This window comes from Candida dubliniensis, chromosome R, assembly GCF_000026945.1.
Source record: "Candida dubliniensis CD36 chromosome R, complete sequence".
NCBI lineage: Eukaryota > Fungi > Ascomycota > Pichiomycetes > Serinales > Debaryomycetaceae > Candida > Candida dubliniensis.
Window position 1 is genome coordinate 290,464 of NC_012867.1, and position 25,210 is coordinate 315,673.

Sequence of the window (25,210 nt, forward strand, 5' to 3'; positions counted from 1 at the left end):
GATTGTCTCAATTACTAGATACATGTGTTTATCAAATTATAAAGTGAAAACCCAAGCTCGAAGTTTAAGACTGACCAAGCAAAATCCTTGAAAGAACTAATCCTGGAAATGCCTTCGAGACCCCCCATCTGTATTATATCTTGATAGTACTAAATTAAATTGAAAAGTCACAACAATCTAGTTAATCATGTATTTCTATTGAAATTAAAGAACTAATAAAGTTTATTCACAACTGAAACTATAACTCCGTATACTAAATTATATTCATGTCTATTTTGATGGAGCTTGTCTGGCCTTTAATTTAGCATACAGCTTTGGAGCAGCTAGTTTAAACTCTTCTTCGGACATTTCCCTAACCAATTGATTTTTCATACGAATCACAACAATAGTTTCCCCGTGTTCACCTGATCTTGTCAGAATATCAGAAATTCTGTGGGGTGATAAATCTTTTTCCTCTGACAGCATGACAATAGTAATAATTTGATTTAGTGTATTTGTTTGTTTTTGATGAGAGATTGATATACAAAAATATGATCTGTTTTGTTTCCCCCCTCAACTTGTACCACTATATATATGTTAATAAAAGATTATACTTCTATTTAAATTTAGACAATGCCAATAACAAGCAATGATAATTATTCAACTTTGTTAAGTTAATTTTTTTTTATTGCAACATGAATTTTAAAGGGTACGTCATCAATATTTTTCAAACCTTTTAAAATGATCAAGAATCAAAGTTGAGAATGACCAGAAGGTTAATGGTTTAGACTTTAACTTAACTTAACTTAACTTGCATAGTTTGGACAAACTTAAAGACTTAAGCTTGATGTAATTTTCCATTTCTGTATTATAACTTCAAGAATTGGGAGACAAAGTTAACATAAGAAAGGATATACTGAGAATTGCAAGGGTCTTCTGATGAATACTTGTCTATGTAAAAATATTCTTTCTACACGTGGTAGCATTTCTACTTTACATCAAAGTCAATTTTAACCAGCTACTACAAATAGTGTGATAGAATAATAATTGGATTTTCAACATTCAAAGCTAGATACACATATTCTAAACAACTATAGAAGGTTTATTTATCTGGATACACATAAATTTGTAAGCATCACCAATTTCACAAAGACAAAAATATAAATCGCTCAATTCTTTTTCTTTCTTGCTTCCTTTTTTTCCCTTTCTCTAAGGGCTTTGTAATCAGCATACTCAGAAGGATATTTTTCCTTCAATTCTGGTAAAGTCATTTTCATAACTTTATCACCATTTTTCAGATCAGCCACATAAACAGTTGCATTATTCTCTGTATTATGGTACTCAACACTAGCAGGTACTCTTGGTCTGGAAAATGGCATTGTAGGAGATTCTTTTAAAAAAAAATTGTTGAATTATAGGGATTCGCCTTGATTATCTAATGATATGCAAGTGAAAATCTGTATTCTATGATATTATTTTTTGAATTTGGGTGATGTTTCTGTATCTATTTATATATTATCATGAAGTTGATCAGTTACATAAGTGAAGAAGAATGGTGTTTAAGCTTTACTTTATCTAATTCTATAGTTCTATTGCATAGTAGAACATAGTTGTATAGGAAGAAAGCAATAGACCTCTGTAAAAACAACTCAACATAATATTCTCCTTGAAAAAAGTTCAATCGTAATAAGAAATGCTTATTTTACACGCAAAACTCTATTGTACTTGATAAAGCAAAATCCTTAATTCTAGTGTTCATTAAAGCTGATTGAAAAGTGCAACTACAGAATCTTATGATGACGACTGAGTACCATACAAATTCTATTCAAAATCTACAAGAGGATTAAAAGTTAGTTAATATAAATACAGAAAAACCAATTACATTCTTTGTTTCACTATTCATAAGATTATTTCACATTTCACATTTGACATTTTGTATTAGTTTATTTGGTAGCATCTTAATGAATATAGCCAAAAAAAAAAAGCCCTTAATTACACCACATCACAATTTGGAAAATAACATGACTAATTTACAATCAGAAACTATAGATTATTGTATAAACAACCTAAGTATATAGAAGAAGTCTATAATAAAATGCTACTTAGCATGTTATACACATTATGAAAATTTGAAAAGTGTAATAATTAAATGCATTTCCCATTACGGAATCTTTTATCGGCTTTAATTTTTGCATATAATTTCGGTGCTGCTCTTTGCAATTGTGTTTCAGTCACTTCTCTAATTAAATAGTTATTAAACCGAACTATGAAAAACGTTAAACCATTTCTACTTGTCTGGGTTCTAACTTCAACAATTTTATTTGGTGGTAAATGTGGGAATTCTAAGGGCATCATAAGCAACAGTAATTGAGATTTTGAAATGAGTGGATTATTTGGATGTGTTAACTCTAAACAATGGATTAAATTCTGTTCTTCTTCCTCATGCTCGTGCTAGTACTTATATATATATATATATATATATATATATATTATTGTACAATTATTCTATCTTTCTACTTCTTGTTCAATATGGGTACATAATGTGACAAGTAACATATTTCTGCAATGTATAAGCTTCGTGATTGCTAAAGTAGCACCACTTTATTTTAGATAGATGTATTAATTTGAAGCCTCGTCTCAAAATCAGTTAAAATAAGATTAAAATGTATTCAGACCTTTGAGATTTCCAATTCTTTTGTAATCCATAATAATTCATTTCCCTTTAGAATTGAACTCTTTCTGAAAAAAAAAAAAAAGAATGTTGCAAATTTGCAACCGGGATTTTACTTCCCATAATTCGTCAAGCTATGGTAATTATAATCCTTCCACATAATGAATGTAATTCACCCTAGTAGTAGTATTCCCAACAAATTAACAATCAGATTTGTTGAGAAAAGTCTAAAACTCACTAACAAGTTTTTCTTTTGCTCCCTTTCTGTTTTCTCAAGGGGAACAATTATGCCAGTATTATATTAGTTTTTAACTTTAAAATCATATAAACATACATAGGGTAGGAATTTGGATTTTTAAAATAGTTTCAAATTTTAAAAATTTACCTCGCCTTTACTGATATTACGTATAGTTTAATAATTCATTTAAAACAATACATAAACATGGTACTATATAGACTTAAACTTGAACTTCAATATTTCAGCTTTTTTTCAATGATTCCATGGCTTCACGAATTAAATAATTACCCTTTGGATCTAAATTCAAAGCAACTGTGAATTCTTTAATCGCCAAAAATTTATCATTTTGTAAATTATACAATTGTCCTAATAAGAAATGGACACTTGCTTCATTAGGAGCTAAATTTTTCAATATTTCGAAATTTTTCAATGCCAACAGATAATTTTTCAAACTAAAATATAATTGACCCAATTTAAAAATTGGTAATGGATTTAATGGTTGTAATTTATGGGCTAATTCGTATTGTTTAATGGCTAAAGTTCGTTTATTCAATTTTTCCAACACCATACCACAACAACAAATCAAAATTATATTGATTGGATTAATAGAAATCGCTTTACGGAAATGATAATCGGCTTTCTCATAATCACCAAGATTGATATAGATCATACCTAAACCATACAAGGCATTATAATGACGAGGATCTAATAATAAACTGATCCGGAAATTCTCTAATGCCATTTCATAATTATCATTACTAAAATATTCATGACCTTTTAATGTGTAAGCATAAGTAAATTTTTTATCCAATTTAATTGCTCTATTGAAACATTTGATTGATTCATTGGGTTCATGGATTAATGAAAATAAATTACCTATAACACACCAAGTGATGGCAGCATTAGGTTGTAAATCATGTAATTCATTGGCTAAATAAGTCAATTCTACTTTTTTATTCAAATGCCACAATAACGTCAGATAATATTCCATATCTTGTAAACGAGTGCGGTCCAATCTTCTTAATTTAGTGAAATAAAATTCCGATTGAGGATAATTAACAATTTCATAATGTAATCTCCCTAATTTACTCAAAACCCACGGTGTATTTTTCTCAAATTCATTCAAAGACGTTTCCAACATTCTTATGGCTTTGTAGCAATCATACTTGCACATGCTTCGATAACTCTTCCCTAAATTCAAATATAATTGTAAAAGGTGTTTTTCACTTTTTTCAATCTCTTTGGTGATTATGATAGAGGACGATGAAGATCGTGAAGATGCCGAGGCAGTAGAAGATGACGTTGCTGGTGATGTTGCACCACCTATTCCTGAAATTGAATTTGCAGTTGAATTAGATGCTGAAGTGCCCTGTTGATACATTGGATCTAATGTTGCCGAGTTATTCCGTTTCAAATTTCTCTTTTTGGGTGTTTCCATCTGTGAAGATCCTGTTTGTTGTTGTTGTTGTTGTTGTTGCTGGTGGTGATGGTGATGGTGATGGTTTTGCGGTTGAGAAATTAATCTTGACGTTATTCTTGAATAAGTGCTTTGACTCTTTCTTTTATCATCGGGGTAATTAGGTTTGGTAAACTCAAAATCATGATTGGTATTGCTATTATTTGTTGTACTAGCCGTGGCAGCGGTAGCAGCTGCAGCTGCAGCAGCAATAGAATTAGGATTATTGGTATGACCAGTACCACCGCCATTGTTTGAATTTGTATTCACTGTTGATCCATTGTTTAAATTTGATTTGCGTAATGGGGCATCAGAACTTGTACTAGCATTCGTAGTTTTCACTCTTGGTGTTGAAAAATTAAATTCGTCAACATGAATAGATGGGGTTAGTTTTGAGTTGAATGATCTATCAGTAAATGGATTCGTTAAATCAGGTATTGTTGGACCTTCATTGTTTGCATGTGAGTTTGCATTTGCACTTGTGAATGCATTATTAATATTATTTTTACTATATGGTTGATGTTGAAATTTGAAAATTGATTTGACCCTAATATTAACTCCCAATTTACATAATTTTTGAAATGCTTCAAAATCAAATTGATTTAATTTCAAACATAAAGTATAATTCATACAGCTATTCTTCAAATCATTTACCTCCCGATATAAATCACCCAATATATGATAAATCAGTGATATATCTGAACTGATGTTACGATTGTATTCATAATTGAATTTATTAAATCGGTCATTGTTGTTGCTTGTGTTTGTGCCAGAAAATTTAGACGTGTTATTAGTATTATTTATATCGTGATATTTCTTAGTTTTAATTAAATGAAATATTCCTTCTTTGAATTTATTCAATTTTAAGCAACATTTACCATAAAGAAATGAACAACTTAAATGATGATCAAACTTTTTCAAGTTACTCAATTTAAAATAACAAGTTTTATATTTATCTTGTCGGTATAAAACAAGACAATATAAATACATTGAGTCTAAAAAGTCATCGCTTTCTTCATCTCTTTGTTGTTGTTGTTGTTGTTGTTGTTGTTGTTGGTGGTGATTCTGCTGTTGTGATATCTGTTGGTCACGTTGTTGTTCCATTAAAGCTAATAATCTTTCACTGGCAAATTCGGCATTCTGATAATTCAATGTATCTAATGAATGAATGATAATCGATCTTAAATATTGTTGAATATATTTGGGGTTAGCGCTAGAATTAGTTTCATCTTGGAAAAGAGTAGGACCTAATATTCTTGCTGTTGATGATGACGTGGTTGTTGCTCCTGCTCCTGCTGCTGAGGTCGATCTTGATCTTGATCCTGATCTTCCTCCTGCTCCGGTTGTAGTAGAATGCATTAGATTATAGTTAGTGAGTTATAGATTTCCCCGACTTTTGGATTTGTATTTTTTTTATTGATGTTCGTTTATTTATTGCTTATCAGTTGATCAGTTTGGTTAATGTATTCGTTTTGTATTTGCGTTTGAAATTGTTTCTGCTTTTGTTTTTGTTTTCGTTTTTTGTTTCCTGTTTTTAGTTTTTATCCTTTTAAATATTTTTCCGTTCTAACCACTGTTTGAACGAGAAGAGAAAAACCGGCTGACTCGCCGTATTCACGGTTGGGGGACGCGGCGACAACAAAAGTAATCACGACATAAATTCATACAGAAGAAGTTTCTCTGAATATCAACGAGACGAGATTCAACAAAGACCTAATATTATTAGGCATAGTGTGTAATATACTCTATGAGGTTTATTAACTGCTAACAAAAGGGAAATCGTTACACAATACTGAAGATATGTTTGAAATTGCTCAATTGTTCAACATTTCAACGAAACAGAAAATCTTTGAGATCACACAATAAAACCAATGTGCTTAGCTATGTGTATATATATCATTGGTAAACAGGACGACTTTGCTACCTAAAATCTCTTCTAGGTCTTTTATTATGATATGCAATATATCGAATCTCATAGGGACTTTTCACGAGGAAACAACTAATCTATTAACCGAACAATAAACTTGTCAATGCAATCGGTCCTACTTCTACCAAACAACACTTTCATTTATATTAAAGCAATATAATTGAGGTCATTTATTTAATTATATAAAATTAATTATTAGATTTTATTTGTAGATATATATATAGCTCTTTCCTTTTTTTTTTTTTCCTTTTTTTGTAACTATTTTTTCGGTTTAATAACAAAACTATGACTACCAGAAGCATCACTTGAAAACCCCATCATTTTATCTGATGTTCGACGCGATTGTGTTTTCTTTCCTGACATTGAGGACGTTCCTGTTGCTGGCGACGACGTCGATTTCAAATCCCTTGAAGATCTAAATTCATTAGTCGGACTATTAACATTATTATTATAATTCATTGAACTTGTTGTTGATCCAGAGCCAGCAGAATATGGAGTGGTTGATAATCCTCCTACTACACCACCGTTATTCGACCCGTACCCAAACCCAATACTGCCACCAGTACTGGTGATACTTGCATATTGAGAATTCTGTCGGGATGGTGGTTTTAAAGTTTTGTACGTTTGATAGCCGGTATCACCAAAATATTCTGAATTTGACATAGTTGATGTTCCATTTTCATTAATTGGGGAGGATGATGACCCCATTGCCGGTCCCGCACCTCCAGATTTGGGTGATAATAACCCAGAAGCTAACAAATACGGTGATGCAAACCCACCACTTTGGCTCGAAGATCGCGGAAGTTGTGGCGTTGTTGGAACTGTGCCTGCTGTTCCTAGAGTACCAGTAGTCCCTGTTGTCCCTAAAGTCCCTGAACTTTTCCTATTGAAATTAGTATCAAGAGTCAATTTAGGTGCTGACGTTGCTGCTGGTGAAGTATTATCAAAGGCGTTTTCCCCAGTAAGATCGGGATAATCTAAGGATGCCAGAAACGAATTATCGTTAATATCTTCTAAACTTCTAATATAGCCATTAGCTTTTAGTTGTTCATCTCTTAACTTGGTGTCTTCTCTAGCTTTTGCTAATAATTCTTGAGCTTTATTCAAACTGACTGTTGGCGTTGAACAACTGCTTACAACAGGAACAGAATCGTCAATATCTATAGTGGCTTGCATTAATGCCTTCACCCAACCTCTCATTTCTTCCTCGGTCTCAACAGCAAAATAATGAGTCTTTGGCTGCGTAAACGTCAATCCTTTCTTAAATCCAGGAGCTGGCGGAACCAACTTGAAGCAATAATTACCAGCAAATGTCGTCGAGGCATACATGGCAGCATATCTATCAGCCTTATCAGTATCGTCACTAGCACTGTCTATAGGTATCACTTTGTGAGCAGTAATATCAATTAAACCTTTTTCCTTTTTATCTTTCAAAGATTGGAAATACGACAATCTAGTACCATGTAATGTGAAATATCTTGTTCTCCAAGCTAAATTGTTATTGGAACGTTTCGACATATATCCGCTGTAGTTGGCACTTTTTATTGCTTCATCGGGAGTAATTTCACGTATACCTTCTTGAAATGCCGATGTTTTCAGTTTTTTCGACCCTGTTAAACTTCGGAAACTTTGAGTGGAAGTAGCACGAATACCTTTAAGTCTTGATGAATTATTGGGTTTTGATTGACTCAAGCCCGTGGAATCACTAGCGACTCGTCTATCGTCTCCACCACTAATAGCATCCATTGATTTGGTACGAACCGATACTGAATTCAGTTTCTTTGGAGAAAACTTGGCATCATCAATATCAACTGGTGAATTAGACAAATCAAAAATTTGTGACTTTCTTTTCGACTTTGAGCCTGAATCACGAGGAGAAGATTGACCACTCATAGTTTCACGTTTAATCTGTGCTGGCGACACTAGTTTATTGTTATTGCTTGAAGACGTGAGATCTCCATGACCTTCATCACCCTTGTACAAATTGTTACTTTGAAACTTGTTACTCAATAATTTTGGTGTTGGTTTTGTTGAATCATCATTACCAGACGAGAGGTATGAGAATACCGAAGAATGACGTCTGTGGTGATGCTTACTGTTGTTGTTATTATTGTTTGTTACCGATGAATTTCTCTTGTGATGGTGTTTGGAAGCTGATGATCCATTTCTATTATGGTTGGAAAACAGATCATAAATCGATGAAGCTGGTCGTGAATTAATTCCAGGAGATGTACTTCCCAAGGCATGACTTGAAGCATTGGTACGGGTCATGTACATGCCATAGTGTGAAGGTGGTCTGTCATATTCACTTCCAGCACCAAATTTATAACTTGTATCAATTGGACTACCACCAGATGGTGGTTGAGGGGCTCTTCTAGGTGACATAAATGTAGAATCAGAAGCCAAGTATTGTTGTGGGGCAACATCCACCGACAGTGATCTTTTTCTCTGATGATGGTGCGAGCTACTTCTTTGTTGGCTATTATTGTAGTCAGACGTATTGGTCAAAACAGCAGACGGCATTAGTTGTGTTTGCTGTTTGCCAGTGTTATTTAACATATCATTATCATCCATGTGAGGTTCGGCGTCGTGTAAAGTTGTGGAAGCAGTTGGTGGAGAGTTTAGTGCTGATGAGGTTGTATCATTCTTGCCAGTTGATCCAGTAGACAGGGAATCTGTTCTCACTTGTTTATCTTTAACTCCTTTGGTATTCAATTCCTTTAATTTTCCAATTTCCTTGTATAATTGAAACCTGGTACCAAATGAATCAATATCTAATTCTTTCAAAAGATTCAAGTCTAATTCAAACAATATTTCCCCAGTAATTTTGTGCTGAGCAAATTTCCCAGCCACATCCATATCAAATCCTAAAACCAAGGCAAAATAAGAAGAAACCTGCTTTGGCGTCCAAGTATATGCCTTTAAAGGGTCCAAATCTTCAGTTAATGATTGTCGAGATTTATCGCCACTCAGTTGTTTTGGTTGTTGAGATTGGTATTGACTAGACAGACTATCATTTGATTTCTTCGAAATTAACAGTGGTTGTTTATAATTATTGTTAGTGGTACCGTTATTACTGTTGTCAGTAATACTATTACCAGACTTGCCCAAGTCAGCATTGGACCCTTGAAGCTCTTGTAATGCTCTATCGATTTGGTTGTTTAAATGAGACCCAGTATATTGAGAAGATTGTGAATCTTTGTTTATATTTAACTGGGACATTGGTTCTGCTAAATTAGAAGCTTCTGACGACGTTGGGTACTTTGAAGTTGTGTTGGGATTGAGGTTACTTGATACTACTGGAGTGGTTGAGTCTTTTGGATTATTTTCTTGGTCGGAACTTTTAGGAGCCATCATTCTTCTTGATCTCGATCTAAGAAGTGTTTTGCTATCATTGTTGGTTATTAATTGCGTAAATGTTTTTGGATACAAGCCTGCTTCTCCAGTCAACAAGTTTTTGCCCATGTACCAGCCATCATTGTATTCTCTATCGTCGGCCAAAACTTGAATTTTGTCGCCAATTTTAAGACTCAACTCGTCACCTAATCTGGCATTAAATTGTTTTATACATATATAGGTATCGCCACCATCCATATTGTATTGTTAGTTTGTTTGTTAAGGATAATTGGAAAAAAAGTATATTGGGACTTTGTTAATTAATAAGGTGTGGTAGTTATTTTGTTATGAAGTCTAATGAATAAAGAAAAAAATATAACACCCCCAACAGATGGAAAAAAGAATTAAGAAAATAAACAAATGTGAAGAACGGGGGTAAGGAAAGGAGGGGGGAAAGTAAATCTAAATGAATGTAATACTATACTTTGAACAGTTACTTGAATACAACAGTTGACTGTGATGATATATTATTGGAAGATGGATTATAAATAGTTGAATATAAAAGTGGTAGTTATGAGAAATAAGTTTGTTAGTTAAAGAAGGATTTTTCTTTTTTTTTTTTTTTTTTTTTGTTTTTAGTTTTAAATTTTTTTTTTTTGGTTTGCGTTTGAATTGTTGTTGTTGTTGTTGTTTCTTTTGTGTGTGTGTGTGTGTGCGTGCGTGTCCCAGATGCCGATTATTAATAATGTGTATTGTTTTAAGGTTGTATTCATACAATTTTGATGTCGCAAAGATTTCAGGGCAAGGCCGAAACAACAACAACAGCAACAACAAGACAATAAAGACAGTAAGCTACACAATCAAAAGATTAATGTGAAATCCAAAGACCTTGGAGCTAATTTGATTAACTAACTAATAAAACACTTGGCTGGGTAAAACAAAGTGGTTGTATTATAATCTTTGTGGGGTTTGCTTTAGGAGTTAATGTACAATCGTGTGGTCAATTGGAAAAAAAAAAATCAAACCACACTGAATCACACAAACAAGGTACGGCAAGAGCAGAATCACACAAGTATTTTCTACAACTTTCTAATCTTTTTGCTTTAGCTTTCATTATCTGTATAAAAAGTATGCTGTCATTTCATGTGAGCATATTACATTAGATTCAAATATATTAATCTTTTGGCTAATAATCCTTGAGGGAAATATCATTTGAATAAATGCTGGTGGAGAAGAAACGAAAACGAGAAAATAGAGAAAAAAGAAAAAAATACGATGCGTGTAAACTATCACAAAAATAAAATCCTAAACCCTAAAAGAAAACCGTAAACTGTAAAAACGTAACCAATTATATTCCCTTTGAAGTATCATAAGCTATGGTAGTACTTTAAGTGCGGTACCCAATACGACTTGTTAATTGAGTATAAGTACTATTAGTAGGTTAACTATGAAATATACTTAAGGGTTTTCTTGATTTTTGTGCCCGTTTATTTAGCCCAATATTTAAACATTCAATTTTACTGGAACTATTACCGAATCTAGAAGTACTTCCCCTTTTTGGTATACTTTACACTATAATCTTGTACAACTAAACCAACACGATACTACACTTTCGAGTTGACTATAATTACCAATCTAGTTTCAGTTTTCATTTATTGAATTGTATTTGACAGTGAATGAAAAGAATACGAAACAAATGCTGGTGGTAGGTTATGTAGGTGTTGGAGAAAAAAGTCAAGGTGAAAAGTGACGCGATGAAACAAGCATAATGGTGCTGGTTATGAAAAAAAAAAAGACCCTTTAATTATGGACAAGTATGACAATATGTCAGGGGCAAAATAACAACAACAACAACAACAACAACAACAATAACAAAAACCAGATGGATAATCATTGGATAAATTTATTTGTGTAAAAAAGAGTGTAATTATTTTGCTTTACATTTCTCGTTAGACGATCAGTCTGTAGTGTGTACATCCCAAAAACCTGAAACATCTAAACCAACACAAATCCATTACATTAAATGATCAACGTCAAAATTTGTACTTGATTATGGTATGTGTGAGTTTTTGTAGCCACTTAGGTACTCACTGTGCCTGGATCGGAAGTAGCATTAGCAACAGGTTGGACTACTAGTTGTAATACTCACAATAATATCCTATATTTTGAGAAAAACTCATGGTCGTCCCTTATTCATTCGGGAAGAAGAAATTTTTCAACAATAAAAAATTGTTGTTGTGTAGAAACAATATATTTTTCTTTAATTTATCCTTCTATTGAGAAGGCAAAGCATACAAATAACTAAAATAGGAGGAGGGGAGGCTGAGATAGTTTCTTATTATCCGTTGCCCTTCGTAATCCACTATTTACTAACGGTTGTTATTATTAGACGAAAACTAACAATAACATTTATTGTCAAGCAACAATAACTAATTTAGTTTACTATCCAATCAAATCAAATCCCTCCCCTCTTCTTTCTCTCCCTTTCTCCTTTCACATTATGCACATGATTTAATAAACACAACATCTTTTCAAATACAATAGTAATAGTTTCGTAAAGGTTTACTGATCTGCTATCATGTGTTGTAATTTGTTCCTTTTTGGTTACACTAATTTGACACTTGTAATATAGATTGTTGCGGCTACAAAAAGCAAAGACTATTAAGTTGAGCTATCCCTAAATTCATCACTTCATGCCCAATTAACTATTGATGATATCCAGGGAGAAAGGTAGAAATAAACAAACCTAACTAAAGATTGTGACCACGTGACTGCAAAATTAACAAACCATGCACGTTTATTATCATTTTTTACTTTTCTTTTCAAATCCAATCTAGATCAATTGTTCACAGAATAAGGTAGTGGAGACTAATTTTAAGATACACTTCTTTTTGTTGGGTCTTTTATTTTTCGTAAATTTAACCAAATACGAATATAAAACACATCAAATATTTGACAAACAATAGGGGGGTTTGTTATTTATCTCACACATATAAGGTCCACCCCCCTCGTTTTATTTTTTCAACAAATAATAATGACGTTGTTACGTCTATCTATTCCCCCCCCCCCACATATCATCAATAGTAGCAGTTTGAAAAATAATACTACGATTCTAATTTGTAATGATAATGCCAAGAACAAAGAGAGATTATTACTTACCACAACATTAATTATAGTTTAAACATTGATGTCACTTCTCTTTTTGTCATCTCCTCCACCTCCGCCTCCTGGTGGTGCTCCTGCTAATATAGTTTATTTCCATTCCCCTTTTTAATGTCTACCTTTTACGAGTTTAGTGAGTGAGGTAGTGTACACCTATCATCATTCTGTTTCTCCACAAAAACTATTTAAACATAATGAATTGATCAATGTTCTTTTTTTTAAATATTGAATTTGTTTAAAATGATGATTCTATTATTATTTATATGTATCGATAATTACCAGGGTATATAAAACGATAAATGATTGATTATACAATTGATATTCCTTATTTCATTAGTCATTATGAAAATGATCAGAACAACAACAACAACAACAATAACAGCAACAACCGGGGTTTAATTTCAAAAAAGAAAATGCCATTTTTTGCTCCTATCCCAAGACCAAAACCTGGTTCACCAACACCAGAATTTCCAAGTCCAATTCCAGAACCAGTAAAACCAGGACATCCAAAGAGACCAAATAGTGCCCGAGTTGATAATACACCAAACTAGAGAATAGGAAGTCATAATTCTATGGTGATTTGAATGAGGCAAGAGTAATGATTTAGTGATATAAAAGTGCATGTTTGGAGTTTTTACAATGCCTACTCTTTAATATTAAGTTTTGCGATTTGAAATAAGGAAACATAAATATTATATTTGTTAATTTAGGATTTAATTTATAGAAAGAAAGATTTGATGGTCAAGATCTTTGTTAATAGCAAAGACTTTATAACTAAAAGAAAGAAAAAAATTTCCTCAAATTTGGGTGCGAAAAAGAGACAAATACAAATAAAATAGATCCGATTACTACTATAACAGATTTGATTCTAAAATAAATAGTAATAACTATAATTCCAAAGTCAAAACATTCCTGAACATATAAAAATGATACGGGTTTTCTTATTGTCTCTAAAAACAACAAATTACCTGCCTCTAATGGGTTCATTATAGTGTGAATAATTAATAAATACTGACAAGGTGAACAACAAAGTCTTTCCCTGTTAACCATCTCCTTTCTAAATGCTGGACAAACAGTACTCTCTACTAATGTATGCCTTGCATGTATCTATTGCATCTGTTGATCATTGCATGATTCTTGGCTTGTGGTGGTGGTGGTATTGATTTCGCGTTTTTGTGTGTGATAATTGCGCAAAAGGTTAAGAAACATTGCCACGCCAAAATCAACTGTATTAGGCGAACGAGAGAGCGAGAAAGAAAAGATTTGACACGCACAAACACGCCCACAAGCCCACATTCCCACACTTCTAAAAATATTTTTAGTGTGGCGATACGTGCATGCGAACTCTGTCAAGCGAGAACGCGACGTTTGTGGAACGAGATCAAGATGGTGGTGCCAGCAGTAGTATCTTGTGGAACAAAAGAAGGGGAGGGAGAGAAGGAGGAGGAACGAGGCAATAAGAAAAAGATCTCTAATGAATCTAGAATCTTTAAGCAATTAGAACATATACATTGGCACATGCTTGATTGGTGATGGTGTACATATGTAAAGTAAAAGTTTATGCCCGCCTTTAAAACTACTACTTGAAACTAATTTTCAATACACAATCTAAAATAGAAAGAAATCAACATATTAGAAAACACACAAACTGAAGAAGAAAGAAGTGGGTAAAAAACAACAACTTCTACTTCCATTCGTTCTTTTCTAAACCATATTTGATACTTTTCATTCATTCATTTTGTATTTGAAAAACCAAAATTCAACATTATCTTTAATTTGAATAATATCAAATCAAGTTCATCTCTTCCTCCTTCGCCCTTTATTTTGTTTTTCTTTGTTTCCCTTCAAATCGTACCCATAAAGGAAAAAAAAAAAAAAAAGAAGAGAGGGTGTGTGTGTGTGTGTGTGTGTGTAATAAGTGTAAAAATTTTCCACAAAAAAAATTCATTCAACTTAACCTTTATTTTTCCTCTATTCATTCCAAATCAACAGATATATCTTCTTGAAAACAACTTAGTTTGTTGTTATTATACCCTGGATCACATTATAAACAGGAATCAAAATCAATTAACAATAGGGAAAACCTTTGAATATTGAACGAAACCTCATTTGAAGAAACCACTCCTTCTCCCCCTCCCATTGTTGGCACATATATACAAATACCATTCAAAAAAAAAAAAAAAAAAAACAAATGTTGAATCTAATATCACGTTGGTATATTTTCAATTTATTCATAACATCCATTCTAGCATTTGATTTTGGATTGGGACCCACATATTATAAACATGGAGATAAAGTTGATTTATTAGTCAATAAAATAGAATCTGATACTACTCAATTACCATTTGCTTATCAGAGTTTACCATTTGTTTGTCCACCAATTAATGGTGCTAAACCGGTTCATTTATCATTAGGAGAATTACTTAAAGGTGATAGAATTTGGCAAAGTGGATATCAATTACAATTTGGAATTGATGTTCCTTGTAATCGATTATGTGATATGGTACTTTCAACCAATTCAATTAAACGTGCATCTGATCTAATTAAAGAAGGTTATGTTGCTCATTGGACAGTTGATGGATTACCTGGTGCCACAACTTTTGAATCAAATAATCATCGAAATAAATATTATGCAGCAGGATTCCCCTTGGGATTTGTTAATCATGATGATGGAATGAGTTATATCTATAATCATGTTATGTTAGTGATTAGATATCATCGACAGAAAGAAAATAACAATAGATATACTATTGTTGGGTTTGAAGTTTATCCGAAAAGTGTAATTGATGAGCAATGTCCTGGATCCCTGAAAAATTATGAAAATTTCCCTTTATATTATTCTGTTGATGATAAAAATCAATTGATTGAAAGTAAAACGAAAATTGCTTATACTTATTCGGTTTATTGGCGAGAAGATAATTCTATTGATTATGATTCTCGTTGGGAATTATATTATGAAAATGAAACTAATGGTACTCATGTTCATATTCATTGGATATCATTTATAAATTCCATTATTCTTATTTTTTTAGCATCTTTGATTGTTATGATTGTTTTAATCAAAGTTTTGAAAAAAGATATTGCCAATGGTGGAAGTGGGAAAAGTGATAACACCAATAGTGGTACTGTATTACCTTTGACAAATGATATTCCTATGGATATAGATGGTGGTGACTCATCATCAGCGATTAAAAACATTGGATCTGGTTGGAAGAATTTAATTAATGAAGTCAATCAAATTCCTCATTATCCAATATTTTTAACCACATTAGTATCAGCAGGTATTCAAATGGTGATTGCTGCCATGGGAGTAATTAGTATATTAATGATAAATTCAATTGGAATTAAAAATAATTTCTTTAATAGTCATCAAGGAGCATTTTTCAGCCTTTCAATATTTTGTATTAGTGTACTGGGATCAATATCGTCATATTTTGGAATATTATTACATAAATATTTGCATTATGATAATTTAAATCAACCTTATAATCAATTGACAATAATTAAATTATCCCTTTTATTTAGTGCTGCATTACCAGCATTTTTATTCCTAATTATATTTATACTTAATTTTTTTGTATGGGCTAAAGAATCTTCAGCAGCTTTACCATTTGGAACCATTGTGGTATTTTTATTAATATTTATATTGATCCAATGTCCATTAGGTATAATTGGTGGTTATTATGCTAATTATTATCACAAATTTGATAGATTTCTTTTAACATCGAAAACTCCTCCTCCACAAAGTCCCTTATATGAAAAATCACTATTAAATCATGGGGAATACAATTCCAGTGCCACTAATAGCAAATCTTCAATATTATCAAAAATATTAAGTTATAGTAAAACAATATTAGTTTATGGATTAATACCTTTTGGTATAGTTTATGTTGAATTATTATTTATTTTCAATTCCGTTTGGTTAGAAAAAACTACATTTTATTATATGTATGGGTTTTTATTTGTTACGACATTAATGTTATTTATTATCATTATTGAATCTACTATAGTGGCCATTTATATTTCATTAGTGGTTTATAATGATCCTAATTGGATATGGTTATCATTTCAAGTTGGTTCAAGTATTGGTTGGTATATTTATGGTTATTCAATTTATTATTTTATTAAAATTTTAAATGTTGATGATTTTGTTAGTGGATTATTATATTTTGTTTATATGGCATTAGCTTCATTAATGATTGGTATAGCTTCAGGATCCGTTAGTGTATTAACTGGATTGATTTTCATTAGAAAAATTTATGGAGCAATAAAAGTTGATTGAAAAATAGAATAGAATTTTGTATTACTAGATAGTATTTGTTAATATATATATATATATGTATATATATATATAAAGTATTAATCGTGTAACATAAAAGAGTGTTTGAAACAATACTAAACAAAGAGAGATTTACAATATTATATAACCTACTCCCCATCAAGAGTATATTTAACTGCTAAAATTTGATGTTTGGAATATATGCAAAATGTCAATATTTATTTTTTTAATCGGTTCTATTTAATAATGTACTTGTATAATTCTAAATCTTTCTTTTCACTTAATTATCACAATCAGTATCTCCTTATAGTTTTTATTGTTCTAAGCCGATAAAGCAGTCCTATCATTTTCAATTGATCTTTGTTGTTGTTCCTGTTCGTGATTTTTTCTTAATTCATATAATCTAATTCTTTTCTTAATTCTTTTCAATTGCCATTTCAATGGTACCAAAGGTAATATACCATGACGTTCTTCATATAATTTAATTTTTAACCAAATAATAACCACCCCCCAATAAATCATATAACTTAAAACACTACCATAAGTTGCTGAATTTGTCCAACCGAAAATTGCATTGAAAACCATCCACCAACCATCAGTTAATCCATTACAACAATTCACATGCCAAACACTTTTAGCAATATCATATGAACCAGGTCCACTACCAGTTTCACTAATATCTAATCCATTACATTGTCTAACAAATTGTTCTAATTCTAAAAACCAAATTCCTCGACTCATTAATCCTGCACTAACAATATAAAGAAAACATGTAGAAAAAATTAAAAAATATTGTAATGATAATTTATTACCTCCTTGATATAAGAAATAACCAATAATTGACCCCATAGAAATCCCGCATATGACAGATAATGGAATAGAATTTGGTGATGAACTCATAGCACTTCCACCAATGAAAACTACTGCTTCTAAACCTTCTCTTAATGTAGTGACTAAAGGTAATATTGCCAAAAAATATTTCTTATTAAATGATTGACGATGCGGATGTTTAGACTTTTTAGGGATTGATTTATGTTTATTGTTGGAAGGAGTGAAATTAGAAGATACTGTTAAAGGTATACTTTCTTCATTATCATTATTCAAAATTCCAGGATTAGAACTACCACTAGAACCATTACTATTACTATTGGTAATAATTTCATTCGATTCAGAACTTGATCGAGTTCCTCCATAATTCAACCTATCTTCATCTTCTTCACCATTGCCATTACTACCAAATAAAATATCATTATCAGTCAAAGCAGCAATTTCCTCCTCCTCTTCTTGTTGTTGTTGTTGTTGTTGTTGTTGTTGTTGTTGTTGCTGTCCATTATAATTATAGGCATCACCCAATTTTATCCACCATTTCAATTTCATCACTTTATTAATTCTTAATAATCCAATCCCCATAATAGTAATTATTACACTTGATAAAATTGAAAATACTCCTTCCCATACTCTTTCAGTATATGACCAATAATCTTGTCCAACAAAATAAAATATTAAAACAAAAATTATCCCAATTATAAAACAAATAATTAATCCTAATATTGCTCCTATCCAAACTTGAAATTTCAATTTACGATTAATATCACCACTTCCAGGATCCGTAGATATAGGACGAGTAGTATTTTCATTATTTGCAGATAAACTTTCCTCTTCTTGATGATGTTGTTTATGAGATCGTTGATTGATAAAAGATAATAAGACAGATATAATTATTGCTGTCTCTAAAGTTTCTCGTAATATAATGAAAAATATTTGAATAGAAAAATAATCTTCAAATTTAATCATTATTACTTATAACGTCATTCACAGAAACTAGTTCTATTAGTGATATATGAATAAGATTGAAAAGAAATAGGCAAGGGTAGCGGAGTAAGATCATGATGAAATTTTTTTTTCTCTCTACATACACTACTTCAACAGAATATCAGTGATTCAAGTAATGTCTTTCCATACAACATTTGCCATAGTCAATCTGTAGCCACCCTTCCCAAATACATACCTCTCCATTCTTGTAATAGAGGTAAGAAATTTAAGCATATAATAAACCCCCTTCCGTTGGTCTTCTAACTTTATCACAGCTATACAAAATTAACAAAGATCACACTACATTATACAGAGTAATAATAAGAAAACAAAACAAACAAATCTAATATTAATAATAAAATAACTTTAATCTATGATGATAATAATAATATTGCCAACAGTAGTAGCTAGCCGTAAAGTAAACCAAAAAAAAAAAGTAGAAATAGTGAAGCCACCACACAATGGTTGTAAAAGACTACCATGAATAGTCAAGCATCTATTTAGCTCTCTCTAAGCACCTATCAACTAAAAGCCAATTCAACCCTCTTACCTAATCATCATCAAGATCAATTCTAACTTTTAATCTTTTTTTTTTCTTTTTTCTTTTTTTCTCTAGTAATGTTAATCTAGGTTTGTATAGTAACAAATATATTACCCTTCTTATTGGACAGGGAATATAATTGTAGCGGTTAAACAAGTGATATATTCATCATCTTTGGTATAAGCTCTAGCAACAACCAAATATTTACCTGGTGGAACTTCTTCAGGAATTTCAACATTTTTAGTAATGGTTTGTTTCCCCAGTTGAATTGGACATTGTAAATCAACTTTGACAATCTCTTCACATAAATCATAAGTTTGATGAATCAATTTAATAAAACCATATCTAACTTCAACTTCAACATATGCGCCTTCTTCAATGGTTTCATCAAGAGTACCAACCGCGGTAAATGTCAAATTTTGACCAGCAACTGGTGGATTTGGAGTAAGAATAACTTCATCTAAATGTAACAATTGTTTTTCAGTGGCATCACATACTTCAATTGGAGAATCACCAGGAATTGGTTTAGTATCTTGGAAATTAATTAATTTAGAATTTGAAAATGATGGGATTAATGAAGTGGGGTTTTTGAAAATAGTGATGGCCTTGTTTAAATAAATATTGGAGAATGATATACCTTCAACTGACGAGGTTGTTACAACAAGGGTAACAATTGCTAAGTTCTTGAATGAAACCATGATTTAATGAAGAAAGTTAGTTGCTACAGTGTTATTAAACAAAAACCACTACAGCGGGTAATAAAGAAAATATAAAAAGAAAGAAGAATTTCTGTATTGAAAGAGGTTAGGATTCTTTTTTTTTTTTCCCCGTTTCAAGTAAAGTAGAAGAAGATAAGAAAATTGATTATTAGAATGTCAATAGATACAACAACAACAACAAGAAAAAAAAATAGACTATTAACAAATGGTTACATTAACTAATTTATTATTATTATCATTGTGGTTGAATAATAATACTCTTTGTTAGTGTGAGGAGGGAAGGGAGGGGGGGGACAGACTAATCCACCAGATAGCAATCACACGTAGTAACAAATCGATAAACACCACAAGAGTCAATCATCAATTCAGTACGGCTTTAACGACCTACATACAAAGAATAAGACGGGAGAGAGAGAGAGAGAGAGAAATGGAGGTGGGGGGCGAGGAGGAACTGCTCAACATTAGTTTGCTTGATAAAAAGATAATAATCCATTGCCACACTTCGGGAAAGGATTTGATGTCACAAAAAGCACAATAACCACAATAACTAGTGAGACAGTAATATAATGATGGTGTTCGATTTTCTTCTTATTTACTTACAAATGATCATTGAACATCATATATGCTGGTAATTCTCAAACTTCTTGCTTTAACACTGTTTATTCTATCATTACTCCTAATCACTTTTGCCATATACATACAGACTTTAATTAATGTACTGTTTATTTACAATACAATTGACCTTTTACAATAGAAATCTAATCTAAAATATCTACATTATAACTAATATTCTTCATCTTCTTCATTTTGCCTTTCTTCTTCTTCTCCTTGTTGTTGTTGTTGTTGTTGCTGCTCTTGTTCCTCTTGATTATATCTTTGCCACTTGTGCTGAGCAAAATATCTTGGTTCATCAAATACATGATATCTATGTCCTCTGACACCATCACCTCGGAAAATTTGTGGCATTCTTAAATTCTCTTCAATTTCATCCTCATTAACAAAATTATTACCATAATAGAATTCTAAATCATCGTCATTTTTTTCTTCATCATTCAATAATTTGAATTTAGCAATTTGTAATTCAGTATCAGTAATGGTAGATCTAGAAATTCTGGCATAAGCAACTTTTCTTAAATCTCTAAACAAAATATATTCACACCATCTATCCCAATCAGTATTATCAATATCATAAACTCTTGATTTTTCACTAACATAAGTGTTATAATTACCTTGTAATGGTTCAGTTACCAAATAACTCAATAATATTAATGGTCTAGATGAATTGCCCATTATTTCTTGTATACCTAAACTTTGTAATCTACGATCTTCAATATCTTCTTCTTGACCAGAATGGAAAACAACAACATCAACCAATTCTCCATATATATCTAAAGTTGCATGGATTGCTGGGGCCAATTCACCTACTGGTGATGGTAAAAGATGATGAGTAGATTCGATTATAGGGAATTTCGATAATAATGCTGCACCCCATGTATGTTTATTAGGACCGGGACCATAATCAACATACATCCCCAAATCTTCAGCAATGGTTTGAGTGAAATCTCTATTCCCACCAATTAATCTTTGAGTGTCGGATTCTAATAATCCAATGATATCAATTTCTGCATCTCGAATTAAATCTCTCATTCTGGTTTCTGATGACCACATATCATTATCTAACCCAAAATGAACACACCAAATACCAGCAGTGAATGATTTAGATTCTTCATTATATGGTTTGAATGGTTCACTAGGATATCTCTTTATAAATATTGAAATTGATAATGCCAATAAAACAGTTATAATCGTCAAAGTTTGTTTGAATATCTTACAACTAGTGAATTTGATTTTAGTGAATTCTTCACGACGTAAATTATAATTCAATACTCCAGTCAAAATTGACACAAATGATCCACCAAGTACAATATCAGTTCGTTCACGAAGTAATGGTCCACCAGGCACAAATGCATAAGCAACAATCCAAACACTGGCTAATCCAAACAAAATGTTGAAAAAATACCCAAAGAAAAATGCCCCGGTTATATTGTAACCTTTAATTGAATTCCAAATAATTGGTCCAATGGATGTCAAATAGAAGGTATAAATCACTGCTCCAACATATCCTATCCAACCACCAAAATTATACAACACAAAAGCACTTCCACCACCAATAATAATATTATAACTCCAACTGCTGAAAAGATTAGGGTGCAGTTTTACATTAACAATTATGGCAGCCATGATGGCAATAAAATGATACAAAGCACCAGTCACTGGAGTTGGTCCCTTTATAGGGAACCCTTCCCAAGTCCAAAGAGCCAAAGTACCTGAATCCGACAAATACGATGAGAGAGAGAAATAATATCCACCAAAACCTAATGCAGCCAATAATAAAGATCCACCTGCAGTTGCAACTGATTCACCATTGGTTGATTTATGGGTTGATTGTTTTTGTTTTGGAGTGAAAAAAGCGGCCAATAATCCCAAAAATATACCAATACCATTATAACCTCCATTTTCCTTATGCATAATTGGCCAAATTGGATTATTGGAAAAACACAAATATTTGAAAATTGAAGTAGCCAAAAGTCCTAATGAAAATGTTGAAATATAAGAATTTAATTTTTTAGGATGATTTGCAAAAGCAGAAAATTCAGAAATAACAGAAATTACTGCAAATACTGTCCCTGCAGTAATAGTTAAAAGTCTTTGTTCTGGATCTTGAACTTTATATGCACCAATACCCAAAATTACTGTCAAAGTTCTTGAAATTGATGGATATGTCACGAAAAAATTAAGTGAAACTGGAATAATCAATAATAAAGGAGCCAAAAAGAAAGATAAAACTGCTGCTTCATAACCTGATATACCCATATGCCATAATGGGAAATACCAAACACACAAAAATAATGATGTGACAACTGTCCAATAAATGAATGAATTGATTAAATTGACAACTACGTCAATATCACTAAATTGGCTATCAAATGGACCAGGTTTTATTTCAGTTTCAATTTCGGTTACTTTTGTGGATTCTATAGTAGTGGTCTTAGTAGTAACAGTAGCAGTTGTACTATCAACATGAACTAATTCAATTCCAGTTGCTGAAATCAGAATATCAATATTGGTAAAATCAATAGCCGACCAAGAATCAAATAAAATATCGAAAAAAATTAACCCCCATTCGAAATAAGCATATATGGAATAAGCTCCTGGTCTCACATGAACTTTATGTTGAATAAACCAATAAATCAATGGGACAATAGTTCCGAAAAATGCTATTGCTGAATAGAATCTGGCATTTCTTTGTAATGAACCTTTAGGGGAAAGCAATGTATTGCACACTGTCCATGGTATAGTCAATACCATATACGAAATCATAAACACGTCATGAGCATCATGATCATCAGTTGAAGTAATATACATCCATCCACCAGCAGTGAATGTTCTTAAAGTCCCTGAAATAGTAGCAATATAAGGCAAATAACTATTTTTCTTGAAAAGACTAATAAAATTAAATATCAATAATAAAAATCTTGGTCCAGCAGTTAACGCAATAATGATTTGGAAAACTGATCTTTCAGGATATCTATCACCAATGGTGGCAGAAACACTGGGAAACCATTCATCAGGGTAACCAAATGAAGAATTTTGAACAATCTTGTAATAATGCAAGTATGATCCAACTGCTAATGCTGCTAAAAATGATGAAGAAGCAAAAATGGTGTGTAAATATGATATTATACTGGCATTGAATGTGAAAAATGGGGTCTTTTCCACTTCTTCCACTACCACCAATTCGTCGTCCCCAGAATCTACCGGAATTGGTTTCTCTTCAGACATATTTATATCAGTATATATAAAATATATTTATAGTCTCGTAATAAAAATAGAATACAAAAATTAAGTCAATCAAATGACACAATTGGTAAAAACAATACTGTTGAAAAAAAATAAAAAAAGAGAAAGGAGAATTGTTGTTGTTTAATATGAATAGAATCAATTTAACAATTGGAAATTCGGATATTTTTATTTATTCTCGTGTTATTTTTCTAAATTTTGATTTTTTTTATCCGTTTTTGGGTTGTAATTATTTTCACTTGTGTACACGACTGAAGTGAGTCGTCGTGTTATTTTGTACAATACTTTCGCACACGAAAAAAAGAAAGAAAGGAAGAAAGAAAGAGAATTAGAGAAGAGTGAACCAGTTAAATTTCATCTTTTGTAATACACCGACAGAGAGTAAAAAAAAAAAGTTTCATTGGAAAAACGACAAAGCCATTTTAAATATCAACAACCATTTCAATAATAACACCAAACAAGAGATAAATATAACTTATACAATGGGTATGTGTCTACACTTATCGTCAACTACTTAAGTAATTTTTTTGGTTTTACTAACAATAACAACTCGACAACAGGACGTTTAGATAGTTATGAAAACCATCAAAGACCAGAATTAGTGTCGTTTGATGATATTAGTTATAACGACTTATCTCAAGTGGAAGCTGCAAGAAAATCAATGCTTAGGGAACAATGGATCAGAGTATATGAATTAAGGGTGACTCATGAAGCTTTAAGAAAATGCAGACAATATCATCAAGAAGATGCTTCAAGAAATTGTAAATCATTGGTGTTAAAATACATGAAAATGTTGGAATCATACCCAATACAAGGTTATATGGGATACCAAAAGAACGATCCATCTCAATAGAGACAATATTATTTATAATAATAAAATATACAACAACAACACCATGGGGGGGGAGGATTATGGGGTATTATGAAACTACCGTATAGTCAGTGTTTAATTATATTTTTTTTTGTTTGTTTTTATATTTGCATAGATATTTGAATGTAACAAAGATCCCTTGAAGAAAACCTGATGGAATAGAAAGACAACTAAGGAACAATTCCGTATCCCAGGTTAAAATACTTTTAGAGTTGATGATTTTTTTTGTCATTGTGAGGGAAGGAATTACCTTTGAAGCATTTCTTTTTTTCTTTACAGGGTTATTATTGTTATTATAATCATTTTTTGTATAAAAACAAACTATATATATATTCTACATATCAATTTTAAAAATAAT

General features: G+C 31.6%; 7 protein-coding genes across 7 annotated transcripts; 2 read left to right on the forward strand and 5 right to left on the reverse strand. All coding sequences in view use genetic code 12, as the record gives it.

The window, feature by feature from the left end:
* Positions 1-3,129: 3,129 nt before the first annotated feature.
* On the reverse strand, positions 3,130-5,703 carry CD36_26240 (anaphase-promoting complex subunit, putative; the record flags this gene model as incomplete). The annotated part of the gene is made up of 1 exon (XM_002421674.1): positions 3,130-5,703. The coding sequence occupies one exon, from the start codon at positions 5,701-5,703 to the stop codon at positions 3,130-3,132; it is 2,574 nt and encodes an 857-aa protein (XP_002421719.1).
* An 826-nt stretch (positions 5,704-6,529) lies between these two features.
* On the reverse strand, positions 6,530-9,865 carry CD36_26250 (protein Beb1, putative; the record flags this gene model as incomplete). The annotated part of the gene is made up of 1 exon (XM_002421675.1): positions 6,530-9,865. One exon carries the CDS (start codon positions 9,863-9,865, stop codon positions 6,530-6,532), a length of 3,336 nt encoding a protein of 1,111 aa, XP_002421720.1.
* A 5,095-nt stretch (positions 9,866-14,960) lies between these two features.
* Positions 14,961-17,051, forward strand: CD36_26270 (endosomal transmembrane protein, putative; the record flags this gene model as incomplete). The annotated part of the gene is made up of 1 exon (XM_002421676.1): positions 14,961-17,051. The coding sequence occupies one exon, from the start codon at positions 14,961-14,963 to the stop codon at positions 17,049-17,051; it is 2,091 nt and encodes a 696-aa protein (XP_002421721.1).
* Positions 17,052-17,369: 318 nt separating this feature from the next.
* CD36_26280 (iron transporter, putative) lies at positions 17,370-18,842 on the reverse strand (the record flags this gene model as incomplete). Its single annotated transcript, XM_002421677.1, has 1 exon — positions 17,370-18,842. One exon carries the CDS (start codon positions 18,840-18,842, stop codon positions 17,370-17,372), a length of 1,473 nt encoding a protein of 490 aa, XP_002421722.1.
* A 678-nt stretch (positions 18,843-19,520) lies between these two features.
* On the reverse strand, positions 19,521-20,099 carry CD36_26290 (phosphatidylglycerol/phosphatidylinositol transfer protein precursor, putative; the record flags this gene model as incomplete). Its single annotated transcript, XM_002421678.1, has 1 exon — positions 19,521-20,099. One exon carries the CDS (start codon positions 20,097-20,099, stop codon positions 19,521-19,523), a length of 579 nt encoding a protein of 192 aa, XP_002421723.1.
* Positions 20,100-20,903: 804 nt separating this feature from the next.
* Positions 20,904-23,963, reverse strand: CD36_26300 (calcofluor white hypersensitive protein precursor, putative; the record flags this gene model as incomplete). The annotated part of the gene is made up of 1 exon (XM_002421679.1): positions 20,904-23,963. The coding sequence occupies one exon, from the start codon at positions 23,961-23,963 to the stop codon at positions 20,904-20,906; it is 3,060 nt and encodes a 1,019-aa protein (XP_002421724.1).
* A 500-nt stretch (positions 23,964-24,463) lies between these two features.
* Positions 24,464-24,834, forward strand: CD36_26310 (NADH-ubiquinone oxidoreductase subunit, mitochondrial precursor, putative; the record flags this gene model as incomplete). Its single annotated transcript, XM_002421680.1, has 2 exons — positions 24,464-24,467; positions 24,542-24,834. 2 exons carry the CDS (start codon positions 24,464-24,466, stop codon positions 24,832-24,834), a joined length of 297 nt encoding a protein of 98 aa, XP_002421725.1.
* Between the last annotated feature and the right edge of the window lie 376 nt (positions 24,835-25,210).